General features: G+C 44.6%; 1 protein-coding gene across 4 annotated transcripts in view; it reads left to right on the top strand.

Annotated features, from left to right (window-relative positions):
• Positions 1-19238, top strand: part of USP34 (ubiquitin specific peptidase 34) — an 82585-nt gene that overhangs the window by 60045 nt on the left and 3302 nt on the right. For all 4 annotated transcript variants that reach the window (XM_076065017.1, XM_076065016.1, XM_076065015.1 and 1 more), the window contains exons 59-78: positions 206-291; positions 1355-1523; positions 1727-1801; positions 2501-2670; positions 3349-3397; positions 3560-3664; positions 4248-4292; positions 4568-4672; positions 4882-5029; positions 6170-6804; positions 7530-7687; positions 9055-9133; positions 9448-9574; positions 10135-10242; positions 10638-10742; positions 11180-11304; positions 13356-13479; positions 16071-16150; positions 17383-17517; positions 18976-19122. In XM_076065017.1, coding sequence (XP_075921132.1) covers positions 206-291; positions 1355-1523; positions 1727-1801; positions 2501-2670; positions 3349-3397; positions 3560-3664; positions 4248-4292; positions 4568-4672; positions 4882-5029; positions 6170-6804; positions 7530-7687; positions 9055-9133; positions 9448-9574; positions 10135-10242; positions 10638-10742; positions 11180-11304; positions 13356-13479; positions 16071-16150; positions 17383-17517; positions 18976-19122 — 2775 coding nt within the window. The remainder of the gene's footprint in view (positions 1-205; positions 292-1354; positions 1524-1726; positions 1802-2500; positions 2671-3348; positions 3398-3559; positions 3665-4247; positions 4293-4567; positions 4673-4881; positions 5030-6169; positions 6805-7529; positions 7688-9054; positions 9134-9447; positions 9575-10134; positions 10243-10637; positions 10743-11179; positions 11305-13355; positions 13480-16070; positions 16151-17382; positions 17518-18975; positions 19123-19238) is intronic.

The raw sequence follows: 19238 nt of genomic DNA, 5'->3' as shown, positions 1-19238 counted from the left end.
GCGTTGTTCTTGTGCTGCTGCATCTGAATGAGATTTTTTGTGTTAAAATCACACGACACGTTTTGTAAACTTGCACTGCGAGCTGTGTTTTTCCGCTGGAGAGATGTTTGCTGAGAGAGGGCGCCCACCCCTTTTGGCCCTCGTTATTTTCGTCTCGTGTTCGGGTGCCAATGACGGATGGCGTGGGGCCCCCTCGTCCGCGCAGATGTTCCAGCGCCTCTGCATCCACGTCATCCAGCAGCTGCGGCCCACGCATGCCCACCTCTACCTGCAGCCCGTGTCGGACAATGGGTGCGCACCCAACCCTCTCGCTGTCCCTTTACTGAGTTTCCCGGAAAAAAATAGTTGGACATAAGTGCAATTTATTAAATCTAAATTCTTAGAAAAAATGTGCATGTCCTTCAAATAATCTTACTCTACTCACAAACAGGATACAAATGTCCACGTTTTTTGTCAAATACACCCGAGTCGAAATACGCTACACATGACAGATTAAATAAATTTTTAGGGTATAATTGGTTTTCTGTTGTAGTAGAGACAGGACACATATCGGAGTACACGATGCCATTAGTGCCTGTTAAGGAGAAACAGTTCTGTATTATATACAATGAGTTACTCAACTAAATTTTGATTTTAATAATTCGATTATAATTATCCTATGTAATAATATGATTTTCCCCTTTTTTCTGGCAACAAAACTGAAACTTTTTTACAAGGATTCATGTCTGCATTAACCACAATACCTGCAGTCAAAATGCAAACAAAAAACATACTTTTGATTTAAAGCTTTCGTGACTGCAGTAATTCATATTCTTAGTTCTTTTGGTAAAGTCACGTTGAAGGGAAACAACAAAATAATAAAATATATATAAAACAATAAAAATTCTCACGACGTTTCGACCATAACACAAACACCTTTTCCCTTCAACGTGACTTTACCGAAAGAACTAAGAATATAAAAAACATACTATAATAATATATGCATTGTCCTTGAAACAGATTGGTCCACACCACGGGACGGCTTTCTTTTGAGCCTCGACCCAATTGGTGCTCGACCAGATGACGTATGTTTTTTGTTTGCATGTTGACTGCAGGTATTGTGGTTAATGCAGACATGAATCCTAGTAAAAAGGTTTCAGTTTTGTTGCCAGAAAAAAGGGGAAAAACCCTATTACATTTTGGTACTGGCAAAGGAGGTCTAATGATGTAGATTATCCTACGTCTTCATGCGAATATCAGTAATTGTTAATTGACGTTCCCACATTCCCCACAACCCTCTTTCCCCACCCCGACTCCTTCCCACATTGCAACATGTGCTGTCCCCCTATTCCCGTGTCTTACACTGCCCCTTCAGCCCGGACGATGCCCTCATTCCGCTGGAGGAGTTGGGCCTGCGATCGTGCGTCACGCGCTTCGTGAAGACATTGCTGGCCGTCATGGAGCACGGCGTAAAGCCGCATAGCCGCCACCTCACCGAATACTTCGCCTTCTTCTGCGACTTCATTAAGATGGGCGAGGAGGAGGCAAGGCCTACAACCTGCCATGCAATCCCTCGTGTGGTTTCGGACCTGGAATCTATAAGTGTTCTCTTTCCTAGTTCTAGAAATTGTTGTGGTGTTGGAATATATGAATGTGCCGGTGCGTTCGTGTTGATGAGTAGTGATGAATCGTTCGTTTAGGAGAAAACTTGAACTTGCATTTCTTTGTATTGTCTTATTTCTTTTAGCGCCAGTTCCTGTTGTCCGTGCAAGCCATCTCCACAATGGTGCACTTCTACATGGGGACCAAGGTCCCTGAAAATGTAAGGTCACTGAAGTTGTGCTTTGCCCAAAGAGGTTGTGCAGTGTACGTCAAATACAGTAACAAAATAATAAACACGGATGTTTTAAACAATTTTCAAACAGAGTATTGCAAAATAAACTGATTTTAAAAATAGGCATTCCTTCAAGGCTGATTGATGCAGTATTTATTTTTCTAAGACAAATGGATGTGGGTTAGACATCTCAAATTTCTTGTGCTCCTTTTGCGCGTTCTCGGGTTGAGAGAATGGCAACATATGTCGCATGAATAAGATTTGTGCAGTGACTTTGTTTTGAGCAGACAGGTCTTGTATGAGAAGCACTTGATTTCCACTGCCCCCACACACAGACACACCCTTTCTTTTTCCCCCCCTCTTGTTTATTTCCTTTTTTTCCCTGCTTTTTTTGCTTTGCTTTTCCATTTCCGGTGGTTTCCTTCTTGCCACGGCCTCAACTTGGTGCTATGTTTTTTCCAGTGAACTTACGCGGGCGGTGGTTGCGACACTAAGAGTGTGTACCTTTTATTTAACGTGCTCTGTGGATAATTTGTTTATTGTGAATTTAGTTTTGCGATTGTCTTGGACGAAAATTCATTTTTGCTAAGCGCACTGAAAGTAAAAAAATTAGGATAGTAAATTGGAGATTTTGGTCATGCTGCCAATTCTTCTGCTGCTTGTTCCTGTCTTCCCTGCATTGGGCAGCCCCAACCCCAGCCACAGGCGGCAGGGGAAGCCCTGTCGGAGGAGGAGGCCGAGGAGGAGGAGCCCGAAGAGGATATCCTGGCGCTCGCCGAAGAGAAGTACCGCCCTGCTGCCCTCGAAAAGATGATAACACTCATCGCTCACCTCGTCGAGCAGTCGCGATCCGAGAGGTGAGAATTGGCTTTCACCATGATCATTATTGTCATGGCATTGTCTAGCCACTGCTCAATTAAGATGCTACAACCCATTTCGCTTCTGCCCATGAGCTGATCTCTCATGACTACACCTCTGTGTGGTCCTATTGGCTGCAAATCCTCCCTTCAGCTGCCAATCTGTGTCACCAGTCATGTTCTTAAAGTTTTCTAATGATCACACCATCAAAGTGTACACCACATTGTTCACATTGGTAATTAAGTGATGTGCTATAACTTTACAGATCACAATAACACTTTCTTTGGTGTGGGTATGATCAAGTGAAATGCATCATTCTTTATTTGTCAATTGTTCACTAATGATTGCCATCGTTGATAGTTAAGCACACAGACCTCGGGAACTTAGGGTTACAGGCAATCTGTCGCAGGGATTGCAATCTCTTACAGTGTGACTTTTTGTACCACGTGGCCAACATTGTGGGAATGCAAAATGTTCTCTAATATTCCAAATCATGTATTTATTATTTTAGCCTTGATTTTAAATCAATTGGGAGTGTGTTCTAGCAGCATGTCAAGTGAAGAGACATGCCTTGTATTGTTTGTTGATTTTAAAATTGCATTGCGCGGTGAGCTCTGTACTGCAATGGGTTTTGTGTGGGACTGGTTTTTAAACGACATTGCTGATTTTCTTTTTAGGCACTTGACCCTTTCCCAGAGTGACATGGCAGCTCTTACAGGAGGAAAAGTAAGTTCCCTTCAAAAAGGGAAAGTTAACAGTTGATTCCCACTACAATTTAAGATTAAAACTGTACCAATCTTGCATCGACAATCTTCACACTACAAACATTCGTATTCTCTTACAATAATTTTCTTCTTAACACTATCCTTTAAAAAATATACTTTCCAGGGTTTCCCATTCCTCTTCCAGCAAATCCGAGATGGCATCAACATCAAGCAGACTTGCAACCTCATCTTCAGCCTCTGCCGCTACAGCAACCGTCTGGCCGAGCACGTGAGTACCCCTTGCTGTGTTTATCTTTCATCCTTGTGCTCAGCGTTTTTCCTGGATTTTAAGTGATTCCTTTTTAGAGCGGCTGTATGCCATTAGGAATTAACTCCAGCTACTTCATGTTACACAACGCGTGCGTGCGTCTGTGTTTTTGTGTCCACGGGGAGCGGTGGTGCAATGGTTAGCGCGCTAAGCTATAAACGCAGCGAACCAAGTCCGATTCCTGTTCACGGCCCACACCAAATATGGTTATATGAACCAGTCTTGGGCCTCCCTTAGGTCGACTCAGTCTTAATAGAGTACCTGGTGCCATGTGTAAACATCGCCACTGACGACAAAGGCGATTGGGAGCGGTGCTGGCCACTCATCTCCTCGTGCTGTGCCGGCCTTCATTGGTTCTCACTAACAGCACTTTCCCCCAACACTCTGTAAGGGCTATAAGGGACATCGTTGTCGTGTATCCATGCTTCTGACTAAGGTGGTGCCATCTTATCGTGATGATAATGCCCAGAAGAAAAAAAACAGATTGCTAATATGTAGCACATTGCTGCGTTACAAAAACTGCCTTTATACATTTCTCCCACAGATCGTCGCGATGCTGTTTACATCTATTGCAAAGCTCAGTCCAGAGGTACAGTTAATTACCTTTGTTTACTCTTATTGTGCTGAAAAAAACAACTCGTGCTAATGGAATTGTTTGGACACACTTATTGTCAATTGGTGCGCATTGGATAGTTTTGTCGCCCTTCGTGTTTCGGTTGATGCCGGCAGTTGGCGAGCGTCTGTGAGTACCTGCCTTCGAGGCAGCTCGCGATCCAATATGAGACGTACTTATGAAGTTCCTGTTGTGAAAAACCGCCTTGTTCAGTTGTTGTGCTGACGGCGGGCCATGCGTTGAGCGTGCAGGCAGCCCAGCCATTCTTTAAGCTGCTCTCCATGCTCATGGAATTTGCGGCGGGTCCACCCGGCATGCCACCATTCACCACCTACATACTGCAGCGCATCTGGGAGGTGAGCACAACAACTTTATTGCTATCACTTTTGTAACGTGTTAATGCTTGCTCCAAGATGTGACTTTCTGTTGCGGATTTCAGGTCTCTATTGATTGTTGCTCTGTTCCTGTTCACTCGGCTTCGGTGTTGCCATCGTATAAACATTTAATTCAGCTCTGCCGCCCTACCCTCTCCCCTCCCACTCCCTCTCTTCATCCTCGGCAACAGGTGATCGAGTATAACCCTGCCCAGTGCCTGGACTGGCTGGCTATGCAGACGCCACGCAACAAGCTCGCGCACACGTGGGTGCTGCAGAATATGGACAGCTGGGTTGAGCGCTTCCTGCTGGCGCATAACTACCCGCGCGTCCGCACCTGTGAGCTCGTGCACACAGACACATGCAGACACACACAGACACACACAGATACACACAGACACACACAGACACACACAGACACGCAGCGCTGACGCTCGGCCAGTGTCTTGGAGATCCTGCTGTGGTATTTGTGGAGTTCAGGTTATGGATGTTTTTTGTGCGATCAGAAACCTAACAGGTTAAATAATATTATTTGTGCTAGGCATGTTATACATTCGCTACGCTGTGCGACTTACGTACATTTCACAATTCGAGCTGCACTTTGATTCAAGAAAATGCCCATTTTTGTCATGTGGTAGTATCTCATTCAAGTCTTGTAGTTTAGTGTCCCTTCATTTAAAAATGTTCTGCCTCCCTCTTGGTACTAATAGCACTAGATGTGACATTTGCATATAGTTTGCATATATAGATAACTATCCATAATAGAGGTTTTTGGATTAGAGCGCGTAAATATATAAATGTGTCGTTAAAACCCGCCACCACCCGACACGGCCAACTAGTCAGGGTTGTCACGTAAACAGAACGTGGCCAATTAGTACAGCACACCGGTGTTGGAGAGCCAAGCCACAACGTTTACAATCTGAGTACGATGTTTAGCCAGTAATTACAACTAGCTTCATCAGGTGACAGCCAGATTTGTGGAGAAGTCTTACTGTTTCATCCCTTATATAGAGGCATAGATGTGTTGCCCACGCTTCTGCGCTCTTGCACAATGTGGCGGGGGGGGGGGGGGATTACTGAGGTAACGTACATTATGCATGTGCATTAAGCGAGCCCTTTGAACTTGTCTTTCCTGTCTATTGTGTTGATTAAAATAGCCCTACCAACTGTAATCCCTGTTGAAGTACGTTGCCCTTTGTAGGTATGCATTTAAATAACGTATTATTTGATTATTCGCTTTCACTATGTTTTCTTTTGGGTGTGTATCATGGGCGTGAGAATTCCAATCGTTGAATTTCTGAAAATCATATCATGCCTAACCTCTTGCACAAAATTTGCATACCACAAAATATACTCCGATTACCAAGTGGCTCCAGACTCGCTGCTACCACCACCACGACCGCTGCAAAATTGTGCACAAACCTTTCTCGTTCTGACTCTCCTTTCCCGTTTGCCCCCTGCCGCCCCCATGTTCTTCAGCGGCCGCCTACCTCCTGGTGTCGCTCATACCCAGCAACTCGTTCCGTCAGATGTTCCGCTCAACTCGCTCCCTCACCACGCCGGGCCGTGAGATGCCGTTGGGTCCCGAAGCAACGGGCGTGTTGCACCGCGTCTACCAGGCGCTGCTGGCTCTGCTTCCGTGCGCGCGCCCCTACGCCGATGCGCAGCTCCACGGCACCACAAAGCTCGTGCCCTACTTCGGCCTGCTGTCGCACTGCCTCGTGTCGCGCGCCGAGAAGCTCATGTTCTCGCCGTACTTCCAAGACCTGTGGGCGATCTACCAGCCGCGCCTCTCAGAGCCCGCCATCGCCACCAATCACAACAAGCAGGTGCTGCTCGCCTTCTGGCACGCGGCCTGCGTAGGCTGCCCCGAGAACGCGCGCCTCGTGGTGCAGAGCACATCGGTGGCGCGCAACATCGCCTTCAACTACATCCTGGCGGACCACGACGACCAGGACGTGGTGCTCTTTAACCGCGCCATGCTGCCCGCCTACTACGGCCTGCTGCGGCTCTGCTGCCAGCAGTCGTCTGCCTTCACGCGCCAGCTCGCGTCACACCAGAACATCCAGTGGGCCTTCAAGAACCTGACGCCGCACGCCAACCAGTACCCCTCGGTGAGACGCCGGCCTCGAATTTAGGCAGTCTGCCATTTGGTTTTGTCACTTTGTTGCAATGCAAAACTTAGTGTGCTTTGGAAGCCTTTCTGAATATGTTGTGTAATGTTGCTGTTTTTCTTTTGTTCTGTTAATATGCACAGATTTATATAAAAATGCTGCTGCTGAGCCCACACAAGCGGAAGGGGCCCGCCTGGGACTTAAACATTTTAAATGAGAGATGTTGAAAGGGAAAACTTTTCCAAACTGGCACTGCTTAAGATACTTTGTACCAATCCAGACACACAGCGCCCATGGTTAATCCTTTTTTTATTATAATTCATTGATGGGCTCAGTCTAATCACTCATGACTGCATAACAAACCATGTTTGCTAAATTCCAGGCATAGTTTGACTATCATTGAACAATCTCATAGCAGAGTATATAGGAAGGTGTACCTCTTCCTGTTAAAGGACAACAAAATTCTCTGGAAGCATTTCATTAAATATATCTAGTGATAAATATCTTCCACAGGGCGATGGATGACACACAGGGAGCGCTGCTTCGCAAGATTTCTCTAATTTTTTCGTCTCATTCTGTTGTTTTGTGCACTCGCACGAAGTTACTATCTTGGCAGCATTTGCTCGCGTCCATCCTCCCACTCGCGCACATCGTACACCGACCCGTCATTCGTTCTGCGCGAGTGTGCTCATTCTGCATTGTGCCCCTGCATTTTTTTGCGCCAGGCCGTGGAGGAGCTCTTCGCGCTGATGCAGCTGTTTGTGGCGAAGCGTACAAACATGACTGAGGAGGAACTGCAGGACGTGCAGCAGTTCAAGAAGACGACCATCACCAGCTACCTGCGCTGCCTGGACGGTCGCTCGTGCTGGCCCACACTCATCAGGTGAGCGTGCGGTGAATGTCGGAGGTAAACATACGTCATGCAGCCCAGGAGCATGTAATAAAGTCACAATTCAAGGAAAGCGTTACTAAATATTAGAAACAATGGGCACGTTTAAATCCCCCCCGTCGCTGTACACCCAGCATTATAAATGGGTGCACCACAGTTAGTCGATTGGCAGGCAGCATGTGGTGGGATAAAGTGTGGGTACTCTCACCTCTTCCAGGACCTCTGGCCAGTGTGGAAGAGAAGGTCAATACCCTCTAAAGGGCTTTTATAGAACTCCCTGGAATGGAAGCCCTGGCACCAGCAGTGGCATGAGCAAAAAAATGCGGGGCCCGTACCTGTGCGCTTACTTTTTATTCAGGAAAGCATCTCCGAGTATCAAAATTGTATTATTTCACTCGGGGCCTGCGTTGGGATGTTTGCCTAATTCCTTTTTCAGTAGTGTTCTGCATATGATAGGAAAGTAGTGCCTCGATAAAAACCCATGCATAGGAGGAAATGGCACTGAAAGGTCACACGCACAAGTGCTTGATGAACGCAGTTGATGTACTGTCATATTATGGCCACTTTTGCATCCCAGTAGCTTTTGGAGTTTCACAAATATATTTTTCACCAATCTTTGCTTGCAAAGTGCTGGATAACAGGTGTGCTCTACCACTTGGGGCAGGCCTGCGTTTATGCACTATAAATCTTATTTTATTTATGCCGTGAATACAGCCGTATCTCAAAACACCATATCGCTCTGAGATTGATTCACAAATGGTGGGGAGAGGATTGTTGTGAGTACTATTAGGGACATGTTTAAGATTATAGAAGAGGCAGAGCACAGGAGATGAGCTTAGAGATAATTACGTGTGGGTAGATTTAAAAAGGACAAGTAGAAGGGATATATATGTATACTTGGAAGGGATATTGATTCATACAGGCCAGAGCAAAACAAAATAAAACAAAGCAGAACGATGATGGGATCCCACGTGAATTATGCCAAATGGGTCTGCAAAATAGGCCCATTGTCAGGCTCCGTTAATGGCTACATCTTTGTAAATGGCATTGCACAGCCATTGAGCCCCACTGGTGTATATCTTGTTGTATGAGTGGTGCTTCAGATTTTAAATGCTCTTCACACCTGTGTCTCAATGCTTACATTCGAACCGTGGAAAAATCCAGACAGGTTGAATACACTCTTGAATGATGTTTAAATTAAGCCTTGCATTTTAAAGGGTGTTGTAACTGAGTTCATTAGGAGTGAACCTTAAATATATATACATTGTAATTGGATCCCTTTCATTTTGATTGTTGAGTAATGAGATTTCAAATGGGCACTAATATTCAATGTGTTTATTCTTATTACGATTGTGCTGCAGCGCCTTCCGGATCCTACTTGAGACAGATGAGGACCGCCTGCTTGTCTTGCTAAACAGAGGACTCCTCCTCATGAACGAGGTGAGACGCATCTCTCGGGCATCACAGACTCGCCGTGTGCTACGAGCCAGGGCATCGCTGTCGCACTCGCACTTTCAGCAGGAGGATCACTCGTAGGCACAGCCGTCTACAGTGCTCTGTGCTGGGCTGCTGTTTGTTCCTTTGAAACAGCTTTTGTTAAATCAATTTGAGAATAAAACGTAAAGATTAGGATGCCCGTTTGTCAGTTGTGTTAAAAGTTATTCTGCTTGTTTTGTTTACCTTTTGTAATGATGGTGTGAGCCTGTGTTACATACCCGTGTCCATGAACAACTGATGCATGATTGAATGTGCAGTCCTTCAACACGCTGCACATGATGTACCACGAAGCAACAGCATGCCACGTGACGGTGGACCTGGTGGAGCTGCTCTCCATCTTCCTGTCCGTGCTGAGGGCCACCCAGCCCTTCCTGCAGCGCAAGGGTGAGTGTCACCCCCACCCGCTGCTTGTGCCTCCTGTCCACCCTAGAACCCCATGTCTCCCTCAACCACCTCCTGCTCCTGACATTGCAGCGACAAAGTGATGTTTGCCTCTACAAGCCTCAGGTTGAGCCATCTGCTGGCCTCTCTCATTCCCTCGCCACCTCACCCTTTCATCATCCACTCGACATTGCACTCATTGCTGTATTCTAAATGTCCTGACCACCACAGAAGCATTTCCTCACGTGCTTAGTGCTCCATGGTGCCGCATACAAGACCCATGTTACATGAATTGCTTCCCGTCATCCATCGTCATGCATCACGACTTATTTCCCATGTGGACACATCTGCATGCTTTCCATGTTTTCTGTCATTCGTCCCAGATGTTCAATTTGAAGTTACATCAGCTGTATTATGTCGTATGTTTTTGTACATTCCTTCCCTGTCATTTTTGCAAAAAAGTAATTAAACGAAAAAACACCCCCTATTGTTTAGTGAATGATTGTGTTCAAGCTTCCTGTGATTTAACTGTCCCCCCCTCCCACCTTTATGGTTGTGTACAGACGTGAAGCAGGCTCTCATCCAATGGCAGGAGAGAATGGACTTTGCCCACAAGCTGCTCACGCTGCTCAATTCCTACAGCCCCCCTGACCTGCGCAACACCTGCCTCGGTAGGGCACGTTTGTGATCGACCCCATTAAAGTAACGACGCAACTCCATGTGTGAGCATTATTTAAAGAAAAAAAGATATATACATTTATATTGCAGGCATTGTTAGCGAGTCTTCAATGACGAGTTGTCACTTTATATCGTGTTATACGTTTTATTGGAAAGATTTCTTACGAAGTGTTCCATTTATGTAGGTGGCAGGGCGTTCTTGTGGTCGTTGGGGAAAATTCCTATTCAACGCGATAACAGGTTTTAAATTAATGTGTCCTTCGTTAGAGAGCATTGCATTTCAATAATAAATGGGGCCATTCAAATTCATAGCTGGTTGGTTAACTGAGCCGACAGGGGAATTCTGCTTGCCTAAAACACTCCCGTTTGCTGTTCCTCGCGAGTGCAGATGTGCTGAAGGAGCTGGTTTTGTTGTGTCCCAACGACTGCCTTCACACCATGGTGCCCTTCCTCCAGCACAACCACTTTGCATATCATCGCAACAATATGCCCAGTGAGTGGCCTGCCCCCGCGTGTTCCACAAATGCAGCCTTCGATGGGATCTCAGAAACACCTTGCCGTTGTGTTTGCGATTCACCCACCTCAACGATTCGAATGTCGAGATTCGACTCAAGAACCAAATGTCTCGTCTCGTTTTTAGCATCTGGTTTGTATTGTGTTTTATTTCTTGTAGGATACAGTTTTGTTCGCTCCATTCAGCCAAAATGTAATATTGGTATATTATTTACTTATAATGTACATAAATTGTACATAATACATTCTCAGGCCCATGATTGCTAAATGATAAGTCATGTAAGTTGAGTTGGCTCAGGTTTGTGTGTGTGTGTATGTTGAGGCAGCTCATGCTCCGGAACGCTAACCTCATTGTGTCATGTAGCACGTGCCGCTAGACGACATGCCCAAACATGATTTGCGTATCTCCGTTCCCAGTGTCCATCGGCCCATACTTCCCGTGCCACGAGAACATGAAGCTGATGAGCGGCAAGAACACAATCCGCCCTCCACGGCCAGAGCTCAACATGTGTCTGCTACCTAGCATGGTGGAGACATGCAAGGTGCAATTCCTCCACACGGCCACATAATCGCCCACACAGCTGGCCAGCCATCCACACATTCACCCACTCACTAACCCACCCAGCACTCGCACATACAGCCAACCACATACCACCCAGCCACCTAGCCAGATACCCACACTTATACCGGTTTACCACACACCCATCCAGCCACCAAGCCATCCACCCTGCCCAGCCAAACAAGCAGGATAATTAATGAGCTTCTGAGCTATTGAACCTACAGTTCCTAAATTCCATCAGGCAGTAGCGCACAAACTTAAAACCCAGCCCACTACATCATGTTTTCTCCATCATCATCTCGTGTTATCTATATTTTTCTGGGTACTCCGGCTTCCAACTGTATGACGCCCAATGGCTGTTAATGGAATTGCAGCATAAATTGTGCACAAATCAAATCCTTTTCACTTTCAAAACCACTCCATATGGACTGGTGATGTAAATGGGGATGCAGACAATAGAAGAGGTGTTAATGACCACGAAGAAATCTGTGTCCCCTTGGCAGCAAGACTGGGTGACGCAGAGGGCTTAACGAGTAATGGCCTGGGAGACGAAGGGATGCGATCGGGCGATGACGCTGGAAGCCTGAGCCGTGCTTGTGCTAGTCAGGAACCTCAGCTGCTGCACGTTCTCTGCACCCTATTATAGATTCATTTATTGCCATTTCCAAGGTCTTGAAAAACAACGGCGCATTATGAGTTTTCCAGGAAAAACAGAGGTCATTGACCTGAGCTACCCTTCCTCGTGTTGTGAAATATCTTTCTATATATTGCTCCTTGTTGCTCATGTTGTCCTTGAAAACCTTATGTATTGGTTTGCTATTGGTAAAGTAGCAGCGTTGAGATCTTTAAAGGTTGAGAATTATTAAGTAAAAGTAATTTAAAGCTTACCCTAAATAGATCCTCCACTGTAATTGATTATTTGGCTAACCTTGTCCCAGGATGGTTTTGGCAGCAATGAGTGCTTGAGTATTTTCAAGACTGATAGAATAACCATTCGGCTATAGATGTGCTCAATCCAAAATGCTAACATTTGAAAAGTATTTCAGTTGTTTAAACGGGGAAATAAAGTGTTTACACATGGTAAAAGTGTTTTGACTTCATAGAATACTTGGATAAATTTTTTTTACCTTGCACACCCTGGCATGACAAACATGTGTGGCCTTTTAAAATTGTACGTACCTTATTCGTTACTAGAGCTTTAAAATATGTTATCTAATTGGCTTTACATCCAGTTGTACAATACTATTCTTTATCAATCATCTGTGAAGCCTTTTCCCTGCTGATTTATCTGGACATAGTCTTGTAAGTTGTTATTTATCCAGCCATACACAATAAGAATCAATCAAACTTTATTTCTAAAGCACTATTCGTGCAAAAAAAATCAATATATAGTGCTTTACAGGCTTGAACAATAAAAGTGAAATTGTAGGCAAAATAAAATCGTGTTGTTACAAATTTCTAGCAAAGACATATACAAAATAACACATTAAGAAAATCCTAATAAAAAGCAAGTTTTAAAAACGAAGTTTTTTATATTCATTTTAAACGTGCTTAATGATTTTGAAGCCCTCAAAATGATTGTTTACGTTTTTACATCTCAAAGCAGAGTCTCTTTTGGATTCTAAGTCCTGTAAGGACATGGCCTGGGAAACTCTCAGCAGGCTTCTTAAAAACTTTGTTTCAAAACCATATCGGTGCCCTAGGCGGGAGATGTTATCTGCCTCGCTTAGGGGTTGTGGATTCGATCCTGACCCTGACGCCTGCATATTTGGAGTTTGTATGTTCTGCTCATGGTCGCATGTATTTTTTTCCAGGTCCTCTGGTTTTTCCCTGCACTTGTTATAAACATTAATTTAGAGTATTGCTGCAATTAATTTCCACAAGTCACTTTGTTGAGCTATCATTTGTGGCCAGGTTGCTTCTCAGTGGGCCTTACCTGGTAAAATAAAAATAGTTGAATAGTAAAAAAATAAGGTTTTATGGATTCTGAGCAGCTGACGATAACCGTGGTGCGCACACTCGCGTGTTGTGTAGGGCAGGGACGAGGCCTACGACCGCCTGCTCTTGGACTACTTCCTGCCATACCACCACTTCATGGACATCCTGTGCCGCGTGGCAGTTAACCAGGACAAGGTCACTGAGACACTCATCAAGCTCAGTGAGTGTGCACAGACGCCGGAGAAGAAAGGGGGGTGCGGAATGTGGCAAGGAGAAGAGTGGGGGGTGTTTGGGTGGGGTGGGGGGTGGCAACATGGAGAGGGAGAGCATGGGGAACTAGGTCTGTGAGGAGAAAGACGCAGTCTTGAGAATGGAATGAGTGCTTGAAGGGGAACCGAAAAGTGACAAGACATATGAGTGCTGAGGAAGGACGAAAGCGAAGAGAATGAACACATGCAGGGAGATTATGGAAGTATTTCAGATGTGCAAACAATGTGGATGAACAAACCATGAAGGTTACAAGGCTAAAAAAAAGCAGGTACGTCTGTGCAGAACTTGTGCTGCAGACCCAGTTTTACAATACCAAATGCAGTGTCACATGAATGTGGCTGAACCATTACTGACCAGGCGCTGCAACTCTCTCATTTGCCACACATTGGCAGATAATTAAAATAAATATTTAAAATGTCATATATCTTGCCTTTAAATAATACATGTACTTATCAAAATACATATTTATATTCATATTCTTGGTTCTTTCGGTAAAGTCACGTAGAAGGGAAACAATAAAATAATAAAAATATACAACAATATTTATGTTTTAACATATATGATTAATGAGTAGTGGCATTTTTAAATTGGAATAAAAATGTAATACAATACTACGAAATGACGGGTGTAACAGAAAGTGTTATTTTGCGTTCACACTGAAGGGCCTACGAAAACGGACTTTTTGGCAGTAAACAATATTGTAAGTAGACAACTGCAAATTTAATAGAGTAAAGCCTCGTTATTTCGGTATTTGATCATTCGGCATTGGGGATAATTCGGCACGGCTGCGCTTTTGGCATTTATACATTACTAGCCTATAGCCCGTCCAAGGACGGGTGTATTGCAGTAAATCTGAAACATTCAAGCGAAAGAGCAGACTGCACGTCATATTTCATTAATGCGTGTGCAATTTGTAAGGCCGCGGTGACACGACTCATTTCATTTAAAGGTTATAATCCCTTGTTCATCATGACGTCCCAATAGCGTTACAGAGATCGCGTGACGTGAGGGTTCTGCCTTTGAAGTGAGGGTTGTGAGTTGACGCAGAGGAAGGTGGAGGAGACACTCCCCCACCCCCATGTGGAGTGACGTCACCCGCTCATGATTATTAATGAGGGGGGCTGTTCGATGTGGAGTGCCGTCCCCTGTGCATGATTATTAATGAGGGGGGTGGGGGGTGATCCATGAGGAGTGACGTCACCCGCTCAAGATTATTAATATGGTGGGGTGCTCCATGCGGAGTGACGTCACCCGTACATGATTATTAATAACGGGGGGTGGGGGAGTCCATCTCGAGGATCCCACCTCTTCGTGATTATTAATGAGGGGGGCTGGTCGACGTGGAGTGACGTCACACGCGTTACACAAACAGACCTAGACTCATTATATTAGTAATTCGCCATGAGACGAATCGCCGTACCGACTGGTCCAACTTTGGCATACGCGTGAAGTGATGCCGCGCACCACGACCAAAACTACTCGGTCTAGTGGCGGCGCGCATGGTGAGCGTTAGTGCAGACCTGTTGCTGTGGACTTTACCTTGTGTATGCACTCTGTGCAAGCCAACCCTCTCAGGAATGTCGTCTACAAGAAGTAATAGAAAGGGACTGAAGTATAAATCCCTTTGCGAGACAAATACAAAAAAAAAATTCGCCTGCAGTGCTGGTTACTGATGTTCAGTGTTAGTTTTTTTGGAGAAAAAAATTGGAATTTTCTTTTTCAGGCAGGAGGCACTGGGGGAGTACCATTGTACATCATTTGGAATATTGGATAATTCGGCAAGGCCAGAGCTCCATATGTGTCGAATTAATAAGGGTTTACTGTATATGCACATTAACCAATTGAATTCAGAATAGGTGTGTTCATTCCTTTAAAACCTCATCTTACCAAACGGTATGTCAACTTACTTTGATGGAGATTTCACATGATAAATGATGATACAGAGAGAAAATTAGATAGCCATTTTTCCGACAAAAGGCCATCATTGTGAGGACTCGCCATTTCTGACGAGCCGTCCGTCCAAGTCCTTGACTCGCTTTGTGTTTTTGTAATACCGTACCAGCCAGATGTTGATGCACATTTATGTCACTGGGCCACGTGAGCCTTCCACAGATTTATGTTGGTCCTGGTGACGGTGGTGAATGATGCCGCGGTGGGTGCAGCGGTGGTGAAATATTAACTCCCTTGCCTGGTATGCAGGAGATTGTGGGTTCGATCCCAACCCTGACACCTGTATATTTGGAGTTTGCATATTCTCCCCGTGGTCTCGTGGATTTTTCTCCGGGTCCTCCGGTTTTACCCTCCAGATTTAGAAACAACATGCATTTAGAGTATTTGGCTGCTATACATTTCCTTGCGATAAGCCACTTCGTTCAGCTATCGTTTGTGGCCAGGTCGCTTCTTGAAAAAGAGCCATATAGCTCAGTGAGCCTTACCTAATAAATTAAGAAAAGTCAGAAGGCTGTGCTCTCTGCTTTGATGAATGCACTGTCTGATTTATTTGGTCGTGCTTTTTAAGTGTGTGCATGTCGTCCACATCAGGTGTGCTGGTGGCGTACGAAGGAGTGCCGCTCCACCTCACGCTCTTCCCCAAGCTCTGGACTGAGCTTTGTCAGCCTCAGGTGGACAGCGAACGTTTGATTGAATAACGCGTTTTATTATTTTTCAGTTAAGATTAGACAGCCAAGGACTCGAATAAACGAAAATATAATTAGTATTTGCATTGAATTACTATAAATTCCTCAGGCCTGCTTTTGCAACATTAAACAAATATAAGATTTTATCCTAACATTTCTTGAGAGCCTATTGAAATGATAATTGGGCCCAAGTATAGCTTAAAGTGTATTATGCTAATACTCGTTTTGTTGACCACACTGAAAAAGAGAGAGCCATAATGTGATGTGCCAGTAACAATTTTGATCATTTTACTTTTTGTACATATTCGTTTTTGGAGTAATACATTATTTAAGGGTTTGTTTATTACTCAATAGCTACTATTAGGTATTTTAAAAACTTCATCAGGAAACATTTTTAAAATGTAATTCTCTTCAGGCTCAACAGTGTCAAGTACAATTTCCAACTCGTATTTTTATCATCTACCCTGTCTCTGGCTACAGTAACAAGATATTAACTACCTGGTCTGGTATACAGAAGATCGTGGGTTTGATCCCGATCCTGACACCTGTATATTTGGAGTTTACTTGTTCTCCCTGTGGTTGCGTGGATTCTTCTCCGGATCCTGGTTTTGCCCTCCACATTTAGAAACATGCATTTATAGTATTTGGCTGCTATAATTGTCCACATGATAAGCCACTTCGTTAAGCTATCATTTGTGGCCAGGTCCCTTCTGAAAAAGAGCTATATAGCTCAGTGGACCTTACCTGGTCAAATACAAAGTTCAGTTTGGATTATGTGCTATGAAGAAGAGCACAATTGCCTTAAACATAGCCTTTTATATATTTTTCCTTATAAAGGCACGATTTATTGACTTGTTATCTGCGCTTGTGCACCGCTTGCCAATCACCAAATAAATGGTGTAAACAGTCGATGTTGGATATAAGTACACATAGCATTTCTGATGTAAGCAGTACATCCTGGCATTACACTGCTATTGGGAAGCTAAAGGACCTAATTCAAGCACACAACTGTAAACAATAGCACCCCTTGCACGAGGAGTGAACCTATATCCAGCTTCTACAGTAGCTGAAAACGTTGTCAGCGAACGATTTCACCAGACAGTGTCGTACTGTGTGGTCCACCCAGAATGCTGTGGTCCATACGTGTGTCTGGGAGGCTAAAGGGCGGTTTCTTTCCGTGTGTGACCTGCGTTGTGTGTTGTGTGCGTTCCCCGCAGCCTGGCAAGGCGTGCCTGAAGCTGCTTTGCGAGGAGCCCGTGTTCTCCGAGTACATCGAGTGCATCCTAATGGACGAACGCACGTCGCTCAATAACAGCGCCATCTACACCTTCCTCGCGTGCTTCTTCCCGAAGGTAACGGCATCGGCCGCGCGACGCGGTCTCGAAGCGCACACGGGAATGAGCCGAGCGGCGGCACCAACGCGCGTCCACGTGGGAGCATACTTCGCATGAGCGTGTGTGTATATATGTATATGCACTCAGTTGTAACGTTTTCAGCATAAGTTTTTGTTTAAAGATTTATACATTACGGTTTTACATAGAGCAATATAAATGCGATTCAATGCCCACAAACTGCATATCACCATTTAACAAAATGCCGCCTTGCCACCTAATGATTCAGCGTGCCCATGTGATGAAAGAATCAATTTTATTGAACATTCTATAGCACCCGCTGTAGCTGCAGGAGTTACATAAACCAGTTGCATAGTGTGTGTACAAATCTAAAGTAATCTTAGGTCGTGCGCTATTTCGTGCATATATCGTCAGCATATGAATTGATTTTAATTTTTAATCCAAGAATCGTTAACTTGCCTAAATGCATGTTAATGATTCAGGTGATCGAGGTGGGGAGGCAGAGACAATAAGTAAATAGGAATATATAGCAGGGTTGTAATGGGACACAACCAGAATATATGCATGTTTGTTGAATTTAAGACCCCGATTGGTTTTTAAAAACCATAAGCACCCCCATACTTGTCCCTTGTGCTTTACAACCTTGGTGCTAATAAAGCGCTTCACGGAGCGGGGACGCGGGGAGACAGAGCATGAGATAAACGGTGAACCCGGCCAATCCCAACGAGAGACTTCTCTGCGCGTGTGGGTGCATGTAGTGTAGTGGTTATGTATGTATGTAGTAATAGGTTTTTATAAAAGGGTAAAAACCTATTACTATATCTTGCTACTGGTAAAGGAGGTCTCATAATGTGTGTATGTAGCCAACCGTGCCAATTGGTAAATGCTTAGCCCTATTGGTGCACAGAATAGTTTAAATATGAATGACATCTTTGGTTCTTTCGGTAAAGTCACGTAGAATGAGAATAAAATAATAAATTGATAGGAGCTGCACTTTTCATTTTATTTTATCAATTTATTATTTTATTCTCATTCTACGTGACTTTACCGAAAGAACCAAAGAAGATGAATCATTGCAGTCACGAAAGCTTTAAATCGAAATATGAATTACATATCACGTTTACATTTCGTTCTTTGTTTGAATAACTGCTTGTTAATTCAAATTTGTTTAAAAATAAATAAGCCTGAAGCAAATATTTTCCTTCCAGTCACTTAGCCAACTCACAAGCAGAATTAAAATGTATATGTCCTTTACGTTTGTCTGAATAAATGCATTTACGAGAGAGCGGGAGACAGGAGCTGCACTTTTCATTCAATAGCAGACATCGACCGCACTCGGAAAGCGGTTGTGAAAACAATGCATACACATCACTACACCAGCACGAGCGGTTAGTTAATTCTGCTTTGGAAAATAGAAAATTACTCAAATGATACAGATCAAATCAAATCTTCCCGCAGGTGCAGAACCAGATACTGTCCGGCTCCAACTGCCCGAACCTGTTGACGAACCTGGTGAACACGCTGGTGAGCGAGCAGGGCAGCCTGCAGCCCGAGCTCTTCGCCCAGCGCGCGGACGCCGCTCGTCTCGCCGCCAGCATGAACGGGGTGCGTCCACGCTTGCGCGCACGCTTCCCTCCCACAACACGATGCAGATTTGCACATCATTCAATTGCGACCGCGTCTCGAGCCCTCGCAAAGAAACGGTGCGAATGTTTATTTCT

This window comes from Petromyzon marinus, chromosome 6 (assembly GCF_048934315.1).
Source record: "Petromyzon marinus isolate PM22_M1 ecotype Great Lakes invasive population chromosome 6, UKy_Petmar_22M1.pri1.0, whole genome shotgun sequence".
NCBI lineage: Eukaryota > Metazoa > Chordata > Hyperoartia > Petromyzontiformes > Petromyzontidae > Petromyzon > Petromyzon marinus.
The sequence above is the reverse complement of the archived record's forward strand: the minus strand, read 5'-3'. Positions and strand labels throughout refer to the sequence as shown.